The 16,552-nt window shown below is 41.1% G+C and overlaps 1 protein-coding gene across 3 annotated transcripts in view; it reads right to left on the bottom strand.

Annotated features, from left to right (window-relative positions):
* Positions 1-9,155: 9,155 nt before the first annotated feature.
* Positions 9,156-16,552, bottom strand: part of lrfn5a (leucine rich repeat and fibronectin type III domain containing 5a) — a 125,064-nt gene continuing 117,667 nt past the window's right edge. For all 3 annotated transcript variants that reach the window (XM_020084854.2, XM_069536063.1, XM_069536062.1), the window contains 2 exons: positions 11,959-12,232; positions 9,156-11,189 (listed from right to left, as the gene is read on the bottom strand). In XM_020084854.2, coding sequence (XP_019940413.2) covers positions 10,233-11,189; positions 11,959-12,232 — 1,231 coding nt within the window. In that variant the 3' untranslated portion in view covers positions 9,156-10,232. The remainder of the gene's footprint in view (positions 11,190-11,958; positions 12,233-16,552) is intronic.

The following is a 16,552-nucleotide window of genomic DNA, read 5'->3' as shown; positions in this document are numbered from 1 at the left end:
AATATCCCCATACACACACTTAACAGTCACCAAGCGTGCCTCCACCAAAGCCCCAGGTCGAACCAGGTTCTGGTGAATCATTAAATGCGCACAGCCCCGTAGTCCCCCCTGGCCGCCGGCGGCAGACCCTGCACCGCGGTCTGAGCCTCCCCTGATAGTAGAGGGAGAAGCCGCACGCCTCCGCCGTCGACTGGAACATTTCTAGGAATGACTGCGGATCATCAGCTTCCGACATTTTGTGGAGGGTGAGCGAGGGGGTGTATTGATAACAAAAGATGCCAAATTAAATACAATATGCAATACAAATATATCACAGGGTAAAGGAGGTGCAAAAACACTTAGAATACGCCAAAGAAGATGATAAATTGGAAAGACAACAATATTCAAGCTTTAGGTGATTTGAGCCGAAGCCAGTGTCAAAGTTTCACATGATTTACGCAACGGAATTTATACTCTATGTCCTGCCTCCTGCCTGCAGCGCCACCCATCACCTGGAGATGTGTGTGTTATTGTGACCACAGAATCGCCTGCTGTGTTCTTTATATGTGGAAGACAAACTCTGTCCGTTTCCATCTGAAAAACATTTATTTGTTAGAATTTTCAAAATGGTGCTGTAAAACAGGTGGATGCATTTAATACCAACTTCCCTCTGATAGGCTGATATAAATATCCCTGTTGTTCCTTGTTTCTATAGTAATTGTAAAATGTAATTGTAACTTCTTCAATATTCTCACTTGAGTTGGCAAGTCACCTTGAGATTTTACACACAATGAAACTAAAACCATCAATGACAGAAGAGGACATTCAGATTTATACATGGTGTGTATAATCAAGGCCTTGATGTAAGAATTATGATTCTGCCTTATACTCGAGTCATTTCAACATCTTTCCCTGTGATGCTTTTATGTCCTCCCATTAAGGTTCTTTCATTTTCTTCTTCCCCTGAAGAGCATCAGAGTTTCACCTGTTGAAGCAGAGGTGTAGGATCCTATTATACAGAAATCACTCAAGGCGACACACTGTCACAAAGTCCTTGACTATAACTGATTTCAGACCCACTCTCACAACCGTTTATGTAAACTGCCTCATCTCACAGACCTTTGATTTATTCAATGGATGATTTTGGTGTTGTTCCTCCCATCTGTCATGAAAAGAATTTCAAACACGAGTTAACTAAATACCAGCAGAGAATGTGTTTTCATGATCTTTAACGTATCACATGTAAACGTAGATTGCACAATGTATTAACGATAGAGTTATGACACCACCTGCTTTTAAATTGGTTCTCCTCAAGCCTCACTATCCCTATTTTCTTTTCTTGACACCAAGCGTGAAATTTCACAGAAAAATGAAGGCTTGTTTCACACCAGAGGAAGTATGTCTGCCACTGTGCAACCAAAACAGCAAGAGACTAGCACTTTGTTTTCCCTGGTAGCTATCGTTAGCTTTACCCAGGCAGTGAAAATGGTGCACAGTGGGACAACTGGAGTAACAGGGGTATTTTACCTTGAAATATAAAGAGCTGTTGTTGGATGGGAACACAGAAGTATATACGGTGGATTATAGAAAACCAAGGTAAGACCAGGGTGATTCGAATGGAAATAGCTATTTAAAACTAATAATTAGTGTAATTTCTGTTAGGTCAGTAAATAAGGGGCATGGTGTTTTACTCTGTCTTCATCAAAGCACTGAGCTCTGGGTTAGTTTAAAGTGGCCTTTTGGTTGTTTCAGGCTGATAGTGGTAGCCATGTCGGGAACACATGTTCATTTATGTCAATTAAACTGTACCTCTTCAGCAGAGATGCTTCTTTCTGCTCTGTTATTTAAAACATGGAGTTACTAGTTTTGTGGCCACTGTTGTTGGTAGTTGCCTGGATTGATCTTGTAATATTATGATTTTATTTGTTGTTAAATTCATGATTAAATTCTGGTAACATCATGACTTTGTCAATTCTCAGATTTTTTCCCCTTCAAGTGGCCTTAATACTCTATCGTAAAAAATGTCTGTGTACACCAAGTTGTTCAATTGCTATTTGTTTCCTGACTAGTTGTGTTTCGAAATGTTGTGGGATGGGGCAGGACCTAAGAATAACCCATGAGATTTTGGAGCATATGGATAAGTGGGTGCATCCAGGATTTGTGTTTCCCTTTCTTTAACATAGAGAGATTGCTTAAGTAGAGTCAATTGCTGACCTTTTTGAGATGATTAGTTAATTTACTGTTATGCTGTTGCAGAGTTTAAATCTGAAGCTCTTCACCAGCAGCTTTTCAAATGCCTGCTGTAGAGCCTCATTTGTTCCCTGTGCATTCCATTTTCTTAATATGAGAATAATGCGGCTAACTTGACACTTGGCACTTACTTAACAGGGAAACATTTAAAAATAAATCTCATTATTTTCCTCTGAGGTGATTCTGAGGTGATGTTTGCTTCACTTGGTTCCTCCACATGCACACATTCACACACACTTTCCTGCCTCTCTAACACACTGACGCCACTTTCTCCACGTACACAAACACATCACCACAGTTGGCCCAGCACATGCTGACACACTCATTAAGCATTCCTTCTGGCGTCATAAGCAAAAGAATATCTGTCGCGCACACACACACACACACAAACACACACACACACACACACACACACACACACACACACACAATGTCCTGTGGCTTAACGGTAGGTTTCCCAATCTGAATTGTCTGTACCTCCTGAAACTGTGGTGTTGTGTACTGACCCAAGTGTGTGTGTGTGTGTTTTTGTGTTGATTAGAGACACCTACTCAGATGCTCATATAACCATACGGGTGGTATAAGAAGGTGGGGGGGCATGCTGACAGCGAGACGACCATCGGATACTGTGTGTTGGTGAAACTTAATATGCAGCAACCTGGATCTCTCTCTCTCTCTCTCTCTCTCTCACACACACACATAAGAGAACATAATATTTTTCTGAATATTTACTTAAAATTGCTAGTATGACTAGCATTAAAAAAACACCAGTCAACAACCATCACATGCACTAAATAACCTCACACATGAGTGACACTTCATTTTATGGCTCTTTCAAGTCCTAGTGATTTATTGGAAAGAACCCGAAATTATAAAACTAATTGGGTGATAAGTTTAATATTGGCAGTGTCCACGTCATACATTTCCATTTAATTTGTTTTAATTAATTGCTTGCAGAACCTTCACATGTTTCCTGGCTGTGCCACAAATCAATTCAATTATGGAAATGTTCTGTAAACATAGAAAATAATGTTCCCAATAATACGTGAACATTCAATTATTATTAACTTGGCTTTAAACCGAGCCGTTATCTCAGTGACGTTCCTGGAAATCAGCAGCTTCTCAGGACCTCAACTATTTAATCCATTTTTTTGATTAGAACATTACATGGAAACTATGAGACTTAGGAAATAAAGCCAACACTTTCAAATGTGCTTTTGAAGCTAACGTTAAACGGATGGTCAGGCAGGTTCAAGTGACAGTCACCCTCCTTCAGACTTGATTACTCTGCTGTAAATGTGTGTATCCTGAGCCTGATCCACCCCTCTGATCTCATTTAACAGTTTGACTGCTTTCCAAGTTCATCCTTGTTTTCCAGGCTAAGGTTACTGCTACAAACCACACTGTAGACAAATACTTTTTTCCAATTCCATTAAATTACTGTTCTTGGGCTCAGCTCCCAACAGCCTTTGCAACATACCCAGCCCTCTATTAGGTCTCAACCTGGGGATTGGATATGCAGGATGTTGCTCAGATTCAGTTCCTGACACCAGCACTTCTCTTTTACAAGATTACTGGGCTCAAATGAAATGATTAGGTCACACATGTAACCCTGGCCTTGGGTTGCTTACTTCACATTTGTCTTACCTTCCATTTGATCCTGGGGTGGCATGGTAGTGCAGTGGTTAGCACTGTCGCCTCACAGCAAGAAGGTCCTGTGAGGAGTTTCCATGTTCTACCCGTATCTGTGTGGGTTTTCTTTGTCTCTATGGTTTTTCTCTGGGTACTCCTGTTTCCTCCCACTGTTCAAAGAGCTGCAGCGAAGGTTAATTGGAAACTTTAAATTCTTTGTCAAACTGTCTTCGGGTTGCTCAGGCAGTGAAAGAATGAAAATGAAGTCAGTGCTACGACATCAGCAATACAGAGCGGAATAATACAGATATATTTATTATGGCATAGGTGCTGTAGTTCAACAATACAACTGAGTGGGGATCACTCTCAATGCTTCAAAGAACCAGAATTTTTCAAGTAACAAACCTGAATCACGTTAAGGCCTGCTCCTGCTACAGGCTTGCTAGCTTTTGGTCTACTCAGAGGCCTAGTTGGTGAACTACGGCACCCAGAGAGTGAACAGTTATTATCCATGTGCTAACAGCTTTTCTCTGTGCTCACTTCATTCAGTAAAGAGATGTGGAAGGAGACAAAGCTTTCTTTGAGAGAAGAGAGAGAGAGAGAGGGGAGAGAGAACAGGAACAGTTGTGTAACCGCCATATTTAACTCTGTCACTTTGCCCTGTCGAGCTAATTCACTAATTTGTGATTCTATTGACCTGAATAAATGATTTTGCATTCATTCTGCAACAATTTGGCCATTAGATGTGAGCTGCTACACACACTTAAATTGATCAGATGGCCTCCATTAGATCGCTTTGCCAGGTTCTGCTCCCAGATCAAGTATCATGCAACTTTTACTCACAACCACAACTTTTAATGATTAGTGTTGCACCACATTCAGACTGTGGCTGAGTCTTTCTTCAGTGAATTGCAGTTTAAATGTCTGGGGCTGCCCCCCCAAAGGTTGGAGATTTTAATCATTGTTATAACCAAGAAGCTGGATCATGACCTTCCTTCACTATCCTCACATTTTCCTGTCTCTGAAGTGAAATCAGGCCACTATGTCAAGTCATCCGGTCCAGATACAGGCAGCCAGTGACCTGGACCAAGGTCTATGGATTTTGTTTTATATCTAGTGTATTTTTGTCGAAACTAGATATAAAACAAAAGCCATAGAAGTGTATTTTTGCTGGAGTGCCTTTCCAGTATAATCGACCATTCAAAGTTCTTTACAGTATCACATGCACCCCCATTCACACATGCATTTATTCAGAGCTTGTATAAGGAAACTTCGGGACATTGGGTGAGCCAGAGATGAAACCACAAACCTTTTGGTGAGGGGACCCTCTCTACCTCCTTAGCCACAGCCGCCCTGTTGGTTAACACACATAAGCTTGGCAGAACAACTTGGCGTGTTTTCTTTATTCAAGTGAGCGCCACTTTCACGCTGATATTCACGCCGTCAAATATTTGTGTTGAACAGCCAAATCAGATTCCACTGACAAAATCCTGAGTCAGGTACCAGCCTATAACTGTCCCACATTATTATTCTAAGCTTCTTCCACTGTTCAACAAACTTTCACGCAGTGTTTATAAGCTGCTGCTAAATCCACAAAATATAAAAAGATAAATGAGGGAAAGAAGGCGAGAGAGAGAGAGAGAGGGAAGGGTGGGGGAAGATACGGGGGCAGAAAGCAAGAGAAAATGACGGAGGGGGATAGAGAGGGATATTCTCCTCCAAAGCCTCTTAACATTAAGCATTTACAGTTTAAGAACGGCATTGGAAGGTCAGCCAAGGAGGTGTGAAGCAGGACGTTGCTGACACAGTGGAGGACGGTGGCTGTGTAACAGCTGTACCGCAGAGACGACTGCCTTTTTACGTAAATGAAACGAGGGGAGTTATGGGGGAGGTCATTTGTTTCCCTGCTCGTCTTCTCGTATGACTCTCCAGCCACTCGGGTTCCTCTTTAAACATTCACCTGATGTCTGCTGGCGTCATCAGCTATTGAAATGCAAAACCCAGGAGAGAGGCTGAATGTGATAGGAAAACGATAGTGGGGGTAATTTTGGCTTTAATCCTGCTGCTGTTTGGATTTGTATCTCACTCCCGTTAATTAAACAACTTCGTCAGGGTAAAAACACGTGACTTTCTTACTGAGCGTTTTACCCAAAGTGTTCTTCTGAGAACATGTAATAAATACTGAATATTCCCATGAAGGTCAGTAATGATTCACCATCAGCTCAGTCAATTCCATCAGCTTTATTAAAACAGCGAGGCCTAATAATTGAAGAACATCTATTTGCAGTAGCCTGTCAGAAGAGTTTCATGTCAAACAATTTTCAGTAATTTAATTGCAAAGTGAATCAATTCCCTGTGTTGATGTTGACTGATAGTGACTTCACCCCCCCTGGCTGTGGCCCCCCAGGTCGCCTTGTTACCGTAGGTGCTGATGTATGTTAACAGACCTGAAGGTGTTTCATGATGAGATCTGCACGTGAGCCACCTCACTCTTACGTAACATTTACAGAGGTGGGTTTAAAGGTCCAGTGTGTAAGATTTAGGTGAAAGGGATCTATTCAATGTAGAATAATCCTCATGATGTTTTCACTAGTTCTTTTAATCTAAATTGTATGAATTATAATTTTCTTTACCTGAGAATGGGCCCTTTAAATATTTAAATACTTTATATTCACATCCAGGGGGTCCTCTATACGGAGGCCGCCATGTTTTTTACGTTAGTCCGGACTGAACAAACTAAACACCTTTTGCGTTTTAATGACAACTGAAGCTACCACAGGTTCTTTTTCATGTTTGGAAGGAGAGGGTGAGGTGAGGGGTGTTCAGCTGCAACATGAAATTACAACACTAGATATCACACAATTCTACACGCTGTACCTTTTGTCTGGATTTAAAGCTTGTGAGCCCTACCCAGACTATTCCACACAGAGGCTGAATAAACACGCCACTGCCACCATCATCAGCCATGAGTCAGCTGGTTATTACACCGTGGGTATTGTAAATTCAATAATATGACACTCCAATGTGGTGTAATTAAGTCTGCACATGTTATTTTATTACTGTGAGCTGGACCAGTGCGTCTGAGAGCAGTGTTACTGACGTGTCTCATAGACGTGAGACTAGTACATGTGACGAATTACTCTTTTCATCCTGCGGCTAAAATGTAGCTGTACGTGAATGAATTACACTGAAACTTATCATGTTGTCATAGTTATATTTGACAGCAGTTGTTGATGCTGGACCAAAATAGGTGCAAGCAGTTGTGCAGCCCGGGCACGTGAGAGCGGTGAGAACTGGGTCTCGAGGAGTTGCATTTTTTTTTTTTCATCACTGCTAATTCACAACTTCTAACTTGTTCTAACTTCAAATGCTCTACTCTAGTCTCCAGTTGTAACATCGCCTGGTAGTGAGCCTAGCTTCCTAAAACTACAACCTACTGCTGCCTCTAGAGGGCAGTAAATTACACTATATTAGTATAGTATATTAGATTAAATAAGCTTTAACCGCCCAGTTTGCTCGGCACACCTGACGGTACGCCATTGACATAAAATAGAAATAGTCATTTATGATGAAAGCTTTGACGCCAGGGGTTTAGTGTTGTTTCACGACAGGTACAATGTTGATTGAACACAAGTATACATTTGCTTTTAAAAAGGTACTACACAATAACTTTAACAGGCTCCTTTTTAATCCAGGTTCTTCCTGCAGACCCTTGCAGTGCTGATGATGTAAGAAACTATCCATTAGTAAATGTTCTTTTCTGTCTCCTGCCAGATGAACTGAACCGCAAGTGTGAAAATGACCTCATGTTGCTACTTCTGCTATCTTCCTGGTGTGTTTGCTGTTGAATACCATGAGTGAGGCCTGAGTGTAAAACAATGCTTTTTAAGGATTAGCCACTCACACATTGACAACTATATGTTCCATTCAAATGTAGTGAGAGTCAGCACTTGTTTTATAGACTGAGTGTTGTATAAGAGAGTTGGAGCGTATATTGAGATGAAGTCCTGCCTTCTCTTCTGTCTCACTTCAGTTACTCAGCAGCTTTAACCTGGGTTTTTTACTTTGAGTTTCTAACTGTGATCCTGAGTTTTTAGTCACATTTACTATTATATTGCACATTTAATATTTACGCCTCATTATACTGAGAAAGATAACGCAAGTGTTATTTTTGTCAGCATTCAATAACAACACCTCCCATGAGTCTTAGTCATTGACACACTGTAGAAGGCTCATGGGAGCACTTTTTAAAAAAACTGCTATACTCCAATGAATGTGTATGCACTCAGGAAAATGTGGCAGAACTTAAAAGAATAGAGATTCTCTGCTATAAATAAAGCAGTTTATTTTTGTGTGTGTGTACTTGTACAGATATATTTGTAAGGACCATTCTGAGACTAGACCATATGTATTCAGGACATTTTGGCCATTTTAGGTAGGGTATGCGTTATGCCAATTAGAGTCCTTACTAAGATTGAATTACAAGATTGTGTGTGTGTGCGTGCGTGTGTGTGTGTGTGTAGCCCTATGGGTTTTAAATAAGTAACTGATCACTTTAAAGACCACTGCATGTCTATTCAGGTCTGCAGTGGGAAATGAAATGAAGCACTGATGGAAGAAAAACTGCTATATGAAACATTATTGTAGCCTCCCGTCATCAGATTATCATAGCAGAAACTGATGCTGATGACATTATAGCAACATTTCCAAATGCTAATTTTGTTATATCCTCATCCCTGATAAACATAGAAGATCAAATGTATTTTGATACATCGACCAACCATGTCTTTCTAAATGTGGAATGCGTAGCGTGCAAACTGTTCAACTTATCAACTTTTTATTTAACAAGTCTGCTGTGTGACAGTATTGTCGAGTGAACCTCAAATAGAATCGAGTTTGGTGTGTAGTGGACATGCACGACTTCAATATTAACACAATTTGACTAATAATGCTCTGTAACAGTCAGGGGGCAAGGAATGTTGCGGACAAAGTTGTGTGTCTTCTTCTTCCTCCTTGGATAAACAGCAGTAGGCAACTGGATCAGGCCGCAGCTCAAAAGCCACCACATCATTTTGATGATGTGATTATTTTTATCTCATTATATTGGACTGACACGGACATTCACAGGGATAGTGGGTAGTGATCACTATCCCTCGCAACAACATTCAATGAATCTTTTACAGTTTCAGGGAGGATGCTGCAACCAGCATTCGCCACATGCCAAGCAAACAGCCCGTTCCAACCAGGCAGGATCAGAACAGTGCACTGCACTATTACACTATAAAAAACACATGTCCCATTTCCAGTTTTCATTTTATCCCTTTTTATTTTACACAACATAACAACACAGTACATGTTGCCTTTTTCTGTACAGAAGCTTTTCCAGGAGCTCGTGACCGACCCAGGCTGTAGTTAACCACAGTCGGTGAAAAGCTCGCAAGGTTTTTATGTTCTTTTTTTTGTTGTAATTCTTCCCTTTAAAAAATATCAATTTCATAAGAGGTCCGTAAAAGTCTTTATCCGTCTTGTTGTCCCAGTTTGTGTCGCACCGTAAGTCAAGAAAACGTCCGTACTCCTCAGTGGGTAAGAAAGGCTATGTGTGAAATCACTCAATTCCTTTGTTTGTCCCCCTCTTTCCTAGATCCTTTGTTCATGGAGCCTTGGTGGAGTCATAGATCCGGTTGTATCAGGTGTCAGAGGGTCTGTTAGTGCAAAAGAAGGCACCGACTGCTATTCTCTTGTCACCGCATGGAGGCACACTTTCTGTGGCTGCGTGAACATTGAGATTGGTGCACTGCTCAGTTCTTGAATCGTGTTATTTATCCTGTGTTGTTTTTTTTTTTTCTTTACTGTAATTATTCCCTTTGCGTGGTATTTTCAGATAAGGTGAGTGTGAATCTGGGTAAGACGTGGCGAGCTCATTGTCTTGTTTTCTTTTTGTGCTATAAAGTGGAACCGATGAGACGACTCGAGGACGCTACGAGACAAGGCAAGTGATCCACTCGCTGAATGACAGACTGCGAAAACAATTCAGAAACTGTCTCAGAGTGAAAAAAAAACCACAACTGTAAAATGAATACAAACAGTTGCGAAGAGTATGAAAAATTATATTTAAAAAAACAGGTTGAAAAATGAAACAGTTTGGACGCAGAAGACACTCATCCAGCCGTAACTAACAGGAACACACACCAAAAACACACATTCTAAACGGCAAAAACGTGTCTGACACACACACACCTTAACTTCACTCACACGTCTATTAACAAATCCAAACGAACACACACAGACACGCACACGCCCACACACACTCATACAAAACAAAAATGTGTAAACCAAAGTTTATTTCATGTTCTCGTCAGTCTTGTTCCCGTTCAAACTGTGCTTTCTAAGATCCAGTCCGAATCACATCGCCCTTTGTCCGAGTCTCCATCCCCATCTTTAGGGAGCAGCATCCCGCTCATTGATTGGCTCCTTTTGTTACGCACTATGCGGCCCAACCTGGGTGCTCCTCCTGCCTGATGGGACGAGTGAGTTTTTGAGCCTCCTTCGCTGAGTGAGTACCTCCTCCTCGCCCTGCTCCTCCCTCCCTCCTCTACAGGGAGAGTCTGGTACTTGGCAGAAGAGGAAGCTGTGGTGGTGGTGGAGGAGGTGCGGGGAGCCCGACGCAGAATGGGCGTCTCTCTGAATCGCATTGAGGGGACGGGGCTCGGCGTGGTGAAAGAGCTGGAGAAAGTGGCTGGGTCAAAGGGAGGTGGGGTTTGGTTGAGAGAGGTGGAGTTGTTGCGGTTGGTGTTGAGGTTCTCTAGAGCGATGGAGGGAGGGAGGAGCACAGAGCAAGCAGTGGAGGAGGAGGAAGAGGAAGGAGGTCGAGGGGAGATGAGATTTTCAGGGACAGCCGAGGTATTCGAGCAAGCTGAGCCCGGTTTACCCGGAGCGGGCTTCCGCTTTGGCTTGGGCAGTGAGCCGGTGGTGCCGGTGGGCGTCGAGGCGCTAGCTTGAGCTCGATCTTCACCAGCTTTCTCCCGTTCCTCAACTCCTGCAGTCGGGCTTCTGGCCGCCCAAGGCTGGCTGAGAACTGATGTGGCCGTGGAGCAGTCAGGCAGGGAGGAGTCAGACAACTGAGTCACTGTATCTTTGCCCCCAACTCCTTCTCCTGCTGCTCCGCTCCTTTTCTTTGTGCCTCCAGAGAGGTCGTCTAATCCGATTGAGCCGTGTTTAGAGACACTGGGAGTCACAGTGCATCCCTGCGACTGCTGCCCGTTGGTCTGTGAGTGGACGTTGGTCATCGACATAGAAACACCTTTACCACCCTCGCCAGGGTTACACACCTGAGGACAAAACAGATGGAAAAAGTGAGGTTACCCTCCTTTCTGGACTGAAATGTTTGCAATTGAGCAATTTTATCAGAGTTGTTAAGATTCAAAATGTAAGAGTTTTATCGTCGTTGTGCAAGCACAACACAATTACGAGAGTCATTCCAGAAACAACTTGCGCCGCTTAAATCGATTCACAAAGGAACTATATAGATGTAAAAGAATAAGCAAATATACAATACAAATATTATTATTAGCAATAGAAGAATTTAAAAAAGTTTTTTGTTGTCTATAAAGTTCGATAATCAATAAAATACAAGTAAACACAGTCGAAAGAAGCGTGCGAAGAGTATTACATAGAGGAAAAGTGACTAATATAGATAAGCATGATAAATATTATGAACAACATTAATGTTAAAGTATGAAAACAAATTAGTTTTACATCATGACTCAACAATTTCAAAATGCATCAGTACATAATTGAAAACATGTCTAAGAATGACATATTTTGCCAACAGAAAACCAATTTAAATAAAAATAATCACAAAATGAACAAAAACTTATTATCATTCCAAATCCCTGTAAATCCTGCAGAATCAAATGTGCAGCCAGGGAGCTGGATTACTGTGCTGGGTGAATATTTGTCCCCTGTGGTGAACACCATGAATGGCTTGTGTTAACAGAAGTACAATCAACCAACAATCTGACACAATGAAAAGCTCCCTCCTCTTGTTCTCTCTCATTTGTGGCCGGAGAGGATTGTGAGCGACAGACAGAGACCCACCTTGTACCGTATCATCAGGATGATGATGAAAACGAGCACCGAGGCCACTATTATCCCTCCGATGATGATGATCATGGTCCCGCCGAGGAACTGCGACTGCATGAAATGACACCTCATGTACTCCGACTCAGTGCTGAACTGCACACAGCCGACCACTCGTGTTGCCGTCAGTGAGGTGATGATGTCATCGTAGATGGCCAGCACGCAGAGGTCGTACTGGGTCCCTGCTGCCAGGTTGTTGACCAGGAAGTTCTTGCTCGATGGGGGGATCATTCTGTGGATTGGAAAAAGGGATGGGAGACACAGTTAGGATTTTTGTCTGGACTTATCATATTGGAAATATTAATTTATATGACCTGACATCAAACATTACAACTCAGGAGATTTTCATAACTCCACTTAACATCCTAAGAAACTTGGATCTGTCAAACAACCCATGTGATATCCCTAAAATGTCCTTAAACAACTTCTCGCTCATTATTTTAATCTGCCCTTGGTACAAATGTTAAATTTACAACTGATGTTTCAGCAGCATAAAAACCTCAACACAACATAGTACAACGTTACTATGATGTGATGTACTGTAGGTGTCAGTACTGTGACTCTTTTAGCACACATCTGGATATTTAAACATCCATGTTCACTGTCTTTGAGCTCTGTTTTAGTCTCCACCTACTCCTATAGCTGCTAAATGTCACACAATGTCTATCAGCTAGTTGTTGCCAGATGCTAATTGTGTTTTGTCTGCTGTTTGTTGCTGAACAGTCAGCCAGTGGGTTTTCAGAAGTCAAAAAGTTCAGGAAAAAACTGTGAGGAGAGCATAGAGGAGGTGGTCAGGTGATCATTATTTATTTTGTGTTTTCCACGATGTGTGACCCCTTTATAATATATTATAAATATATTCATTGAAGCCACTTTAAACAGATCTTCACTCTTCAATCCTGCCTCCCCAATTATTGTCATTTATGGCACTGACAGGATAAAAGATGATATGTGGTCAAAGCAGATATGTTTTATAGGATCTGTGTCCTGTTCCTTCCGCACAACCTAAATAATCAATTTGTCCTAAAGGAAAAAGGACAACAAAAAAACAATACTTAACAGTGAGGTAAGAATTAAATTGATAAAGAATCAACGCACTCAGCTCTACTGTGTATTGATGGCTGCTGAGCACTCAGAAACTGAAACCCCAAAAGTCATCAGCAGGAAACGAGTCAGATTACATGATTTATCACTGCGCCGGCTTCTTCCTTCTCAACGTGCAAACTGTGTTCCAACCAAGTAACAATCTGCTTTATTACATAATCTTTTGGTTTCAGAATCCACAGCAAAACACACCAAAGGGAAATCCTTCTTATAATTTGGCCAAACACAAAGTTTCTTTATCACTCGGAGCTAATGTTGGTTATTCTTCACTGGACACTTGTCACATTGATTAAAGGATTTGCACATTTGTCCTTCAGGTTCTCTAAAACTGCTTGTCAGCTTTCCTGGATTTCCTCTTTAAAATGCTAATGGAATTCCTCATTAAAACCACAGAGGGCAGTTGGTTCACCGCGTGCAGCACTCGAGGAGCATAGGGCTATTTGTGCCAGGTTAAGCCTCAGGTTTAGGGTTTGAGTTGAGACATGTTAAAGTTTAATGGTTAGTATTAAGAGCGAGGGGATGAATATAGCTGCAGGTCATTAGTGTGTCCTCAGTGGCACAAGGCTGCAGGAGTGTGTGTGAGCATCTATATGACATCATGAATACTAAAAGGGCCACGCGAACACTGGGTGACCATGAGAGTTCACCCCTATGTTGCTCTTTATGCTTTCATCAGTACGGTGGTAAACCTTGGCTACACACACACACACACACACAGACACACACACACTGACAGTGTCATTGGAGAGTGCAGGTTAATGATCGGGGCGAATGTCGCCAGTAATTACAAGCTCACATACAAGCAGGTACACATACATACACTGACAGAGATTAATCTCCACATTATTGCTGTGGCCCTGGGCCTCATTTGTGTGCATGATTGTGTGAGTGTGCTTGTGTGTCACCTCAACTAGTAAAGCATTATCTTTGTGTTTGTTTTATAACTCCATCATGTTCTCCAACAGAGACCATTGCTCACAGATGTATTAATATTGCATTTGTCTGAGATGTGCATTTATATAGTGCATGAATATTCATTGGTTAGTTGGGACATTTCCAGAAGTTAAACAACTCTAGCTTTTGATTCTCTCATGCTTTGGACATTATGGGAGCAAGACCTTAACCGCTGGATGCACACACAGGCAGATGATGCATTTACCCACAAACACATAAGAAATATAATCATACATAAAAGAGACATTACACACATACGCACACACACACACAGGTTTACTCAGCTGTCCTTGAGAGGACTTTGCATTTTATTCTTTGTTGAGGTTCCTCAATAGGAAACAATAATGGGAAATATCAATATAATATTTAAAAAAAAACTTGAAAGATGACATTTTACAGTTCATAGAAATCAACAGAGAATGAAACTAATAGAAAGGGACAGGAAGTAAATCCTGACTGAAACATGCAATAAATAAAAGCTAACAATCTACTAAGGTTGAAAATATGAATATTATGAATGAAGCTGTATGAAGAGCTGTAAATATCAAAAACAAAGCAGATTTGATGATTTTTTTATCATCACAAAAAAATATGTAAAAACCACCCTGAAGACCTCTGGTTTTACAGTTCCAAGCCTTAGCAAATGGCTTATACACCAGCTTTAGATGCTGCAGTCAGACCTGGGACAATCAAATCTCTCCATTACCCAGAAAGCCTCTTGTGGCTTCACAGCCCAGGAGCTCCTATCTCACTGACATCATGTGATCAATCAACCATCAATCTCCGATTCAAACCAGATCCTCGGTTGGATAAATGGTCAGAGGGTGAGCAATTTTCAGACTCTTGCTCCACTGAAATATGACATATGAGACCATATTACAGAAACATCCATTGCTCTGCCCCCCCTAATGTTAGCTAGTCTCTGTAGTGATGGGTAAAAAATACCAAGAGAATCTGCATAATGTTTCACTTTCATTGTGAAAGCCACTTACTGAGTTAATGAATCCAAAATGTGAACAAGCACTTAACTGTTTTCAACATGAACTACAAGACAAAAGTAGCAGGGGCAATGCTGTGCATCAGCAGGGCCAGTCCATCAAAGTAACTTTATTAACAATATACCAAATTAGATTTTTGAATTTTGTAATAAATATAAAAAATAAGTTTGTGAGGGAAAAAAGGAAATTGTGCCATTCAGGGTTATAAATATTAAATTCATCTTAAAAAGTGGGGGAATTTTCCCAAACCGTAACAGAATCAAGCTTGCCAAATTCTAAAATATCATTAGAGGATTGTTATAAGAAATATTTCAGAACTTGTTTGACAATCCGTTTAAAACTTACCAGTTTATAATTCAAAATGACACATTTTTAATTTGAAAACTGATTTCAAATATTATTTTGTTAACAATATCAAATTAAGATTTTGGAGCAATTCTTCCAGTTTCCATTTTTGAATTATTGGATGGAAAGATAGAAAAGTGAGAAATAGAAAAAAGATTTTTTATTTCAATTTGTTTATTGTGCTGGATTTAAGCATCTGACTGCTTGTCCCGCCCACAGAACTTACATCTGTTTGGCTGGAATTTTTCTTTACATCATATCATGGACACTGACTGATCCTGTGGGAACTCTAACTCACGAGGACAAGAGAGTTTATGTGAATGTTCAGCAAATAGCTTGACAGCCATATACAGTACAGTGACTTCCTCTATTATCCAGTTGGAAAAAGCTGAATATGTTAGCCTCTGCCGCTAACGTTAGCTGTTAACTTGCTGTTTTACCAAGCAGTTTTATGCGACTTCTTGATTTGCATGCATTAAACGTAAACACAGATGGAGGTGGTATGTCAGGCCCCTGAGTCAGACATGTCCTGAAAAGCTTGCCTGACATACCCATCGACCCTGTTGAGGACTCCCTGCTGCCTCCTCCAATATGTCTGTATTGCATCTTACATACACGTTGCGTTAATTTCTGAGGACGTACACAACACTTACCCATAGATAACAAGTACATTCCAACTCCTATGTAGTGCTACATGATCACTTGCTGCTGTGTAAGAACAGACTTTGTATTATGTTTCATAGAATATCCTATAGCTCTATTATAGTGATAATACAGATACTATAGAGATTATTCTGAATGAATCTTTCATTGAAAACAATACTGAAAACAGTAACAAGGCGAATTAAAAACCGAAACAAATTATGTGTTTGTTTACTGCTTAACCATGAATCCACATGAAAGGATGACATGAAAACTGCTTCCAAGAAACCATCAACTTGCCGCCTCCTCCTGGATCCACTTGGAATGTCTCTAAGCAAAGCCCAAGCTAGCTGCTGCTGCTCCCGCCAATGAAACTCTTATTGCACGGTTAGCTTTCATTGTCAATGTGTAAGGCCAAGCTGTCATCATTTATAATTCACAGCCACATGGAACAATCAACATACTGACAATGTGTGTGGCATATTTGGACTCTGTTCCGCTCTACGCTG

Source organism: Paralichthys olivaceus, chromosome 12, assembly GCF_024713975.1.
Source record: "Paralichthys olivaceus isolate ysfri-2021 chromosome 12, ASM2471397v2, whole genome shotgun sequence".
Classification (NCBI taxonomy): Eukaryota; Metazoa; Chordata; class Actinopteri; order Pleuronectiformes; family Paralichthyidae; genus Paralichthys; species Paralichthys olivaceus.
This window is presented reverse-complemented; position numbering and strand designations above follow the sequence as displayed.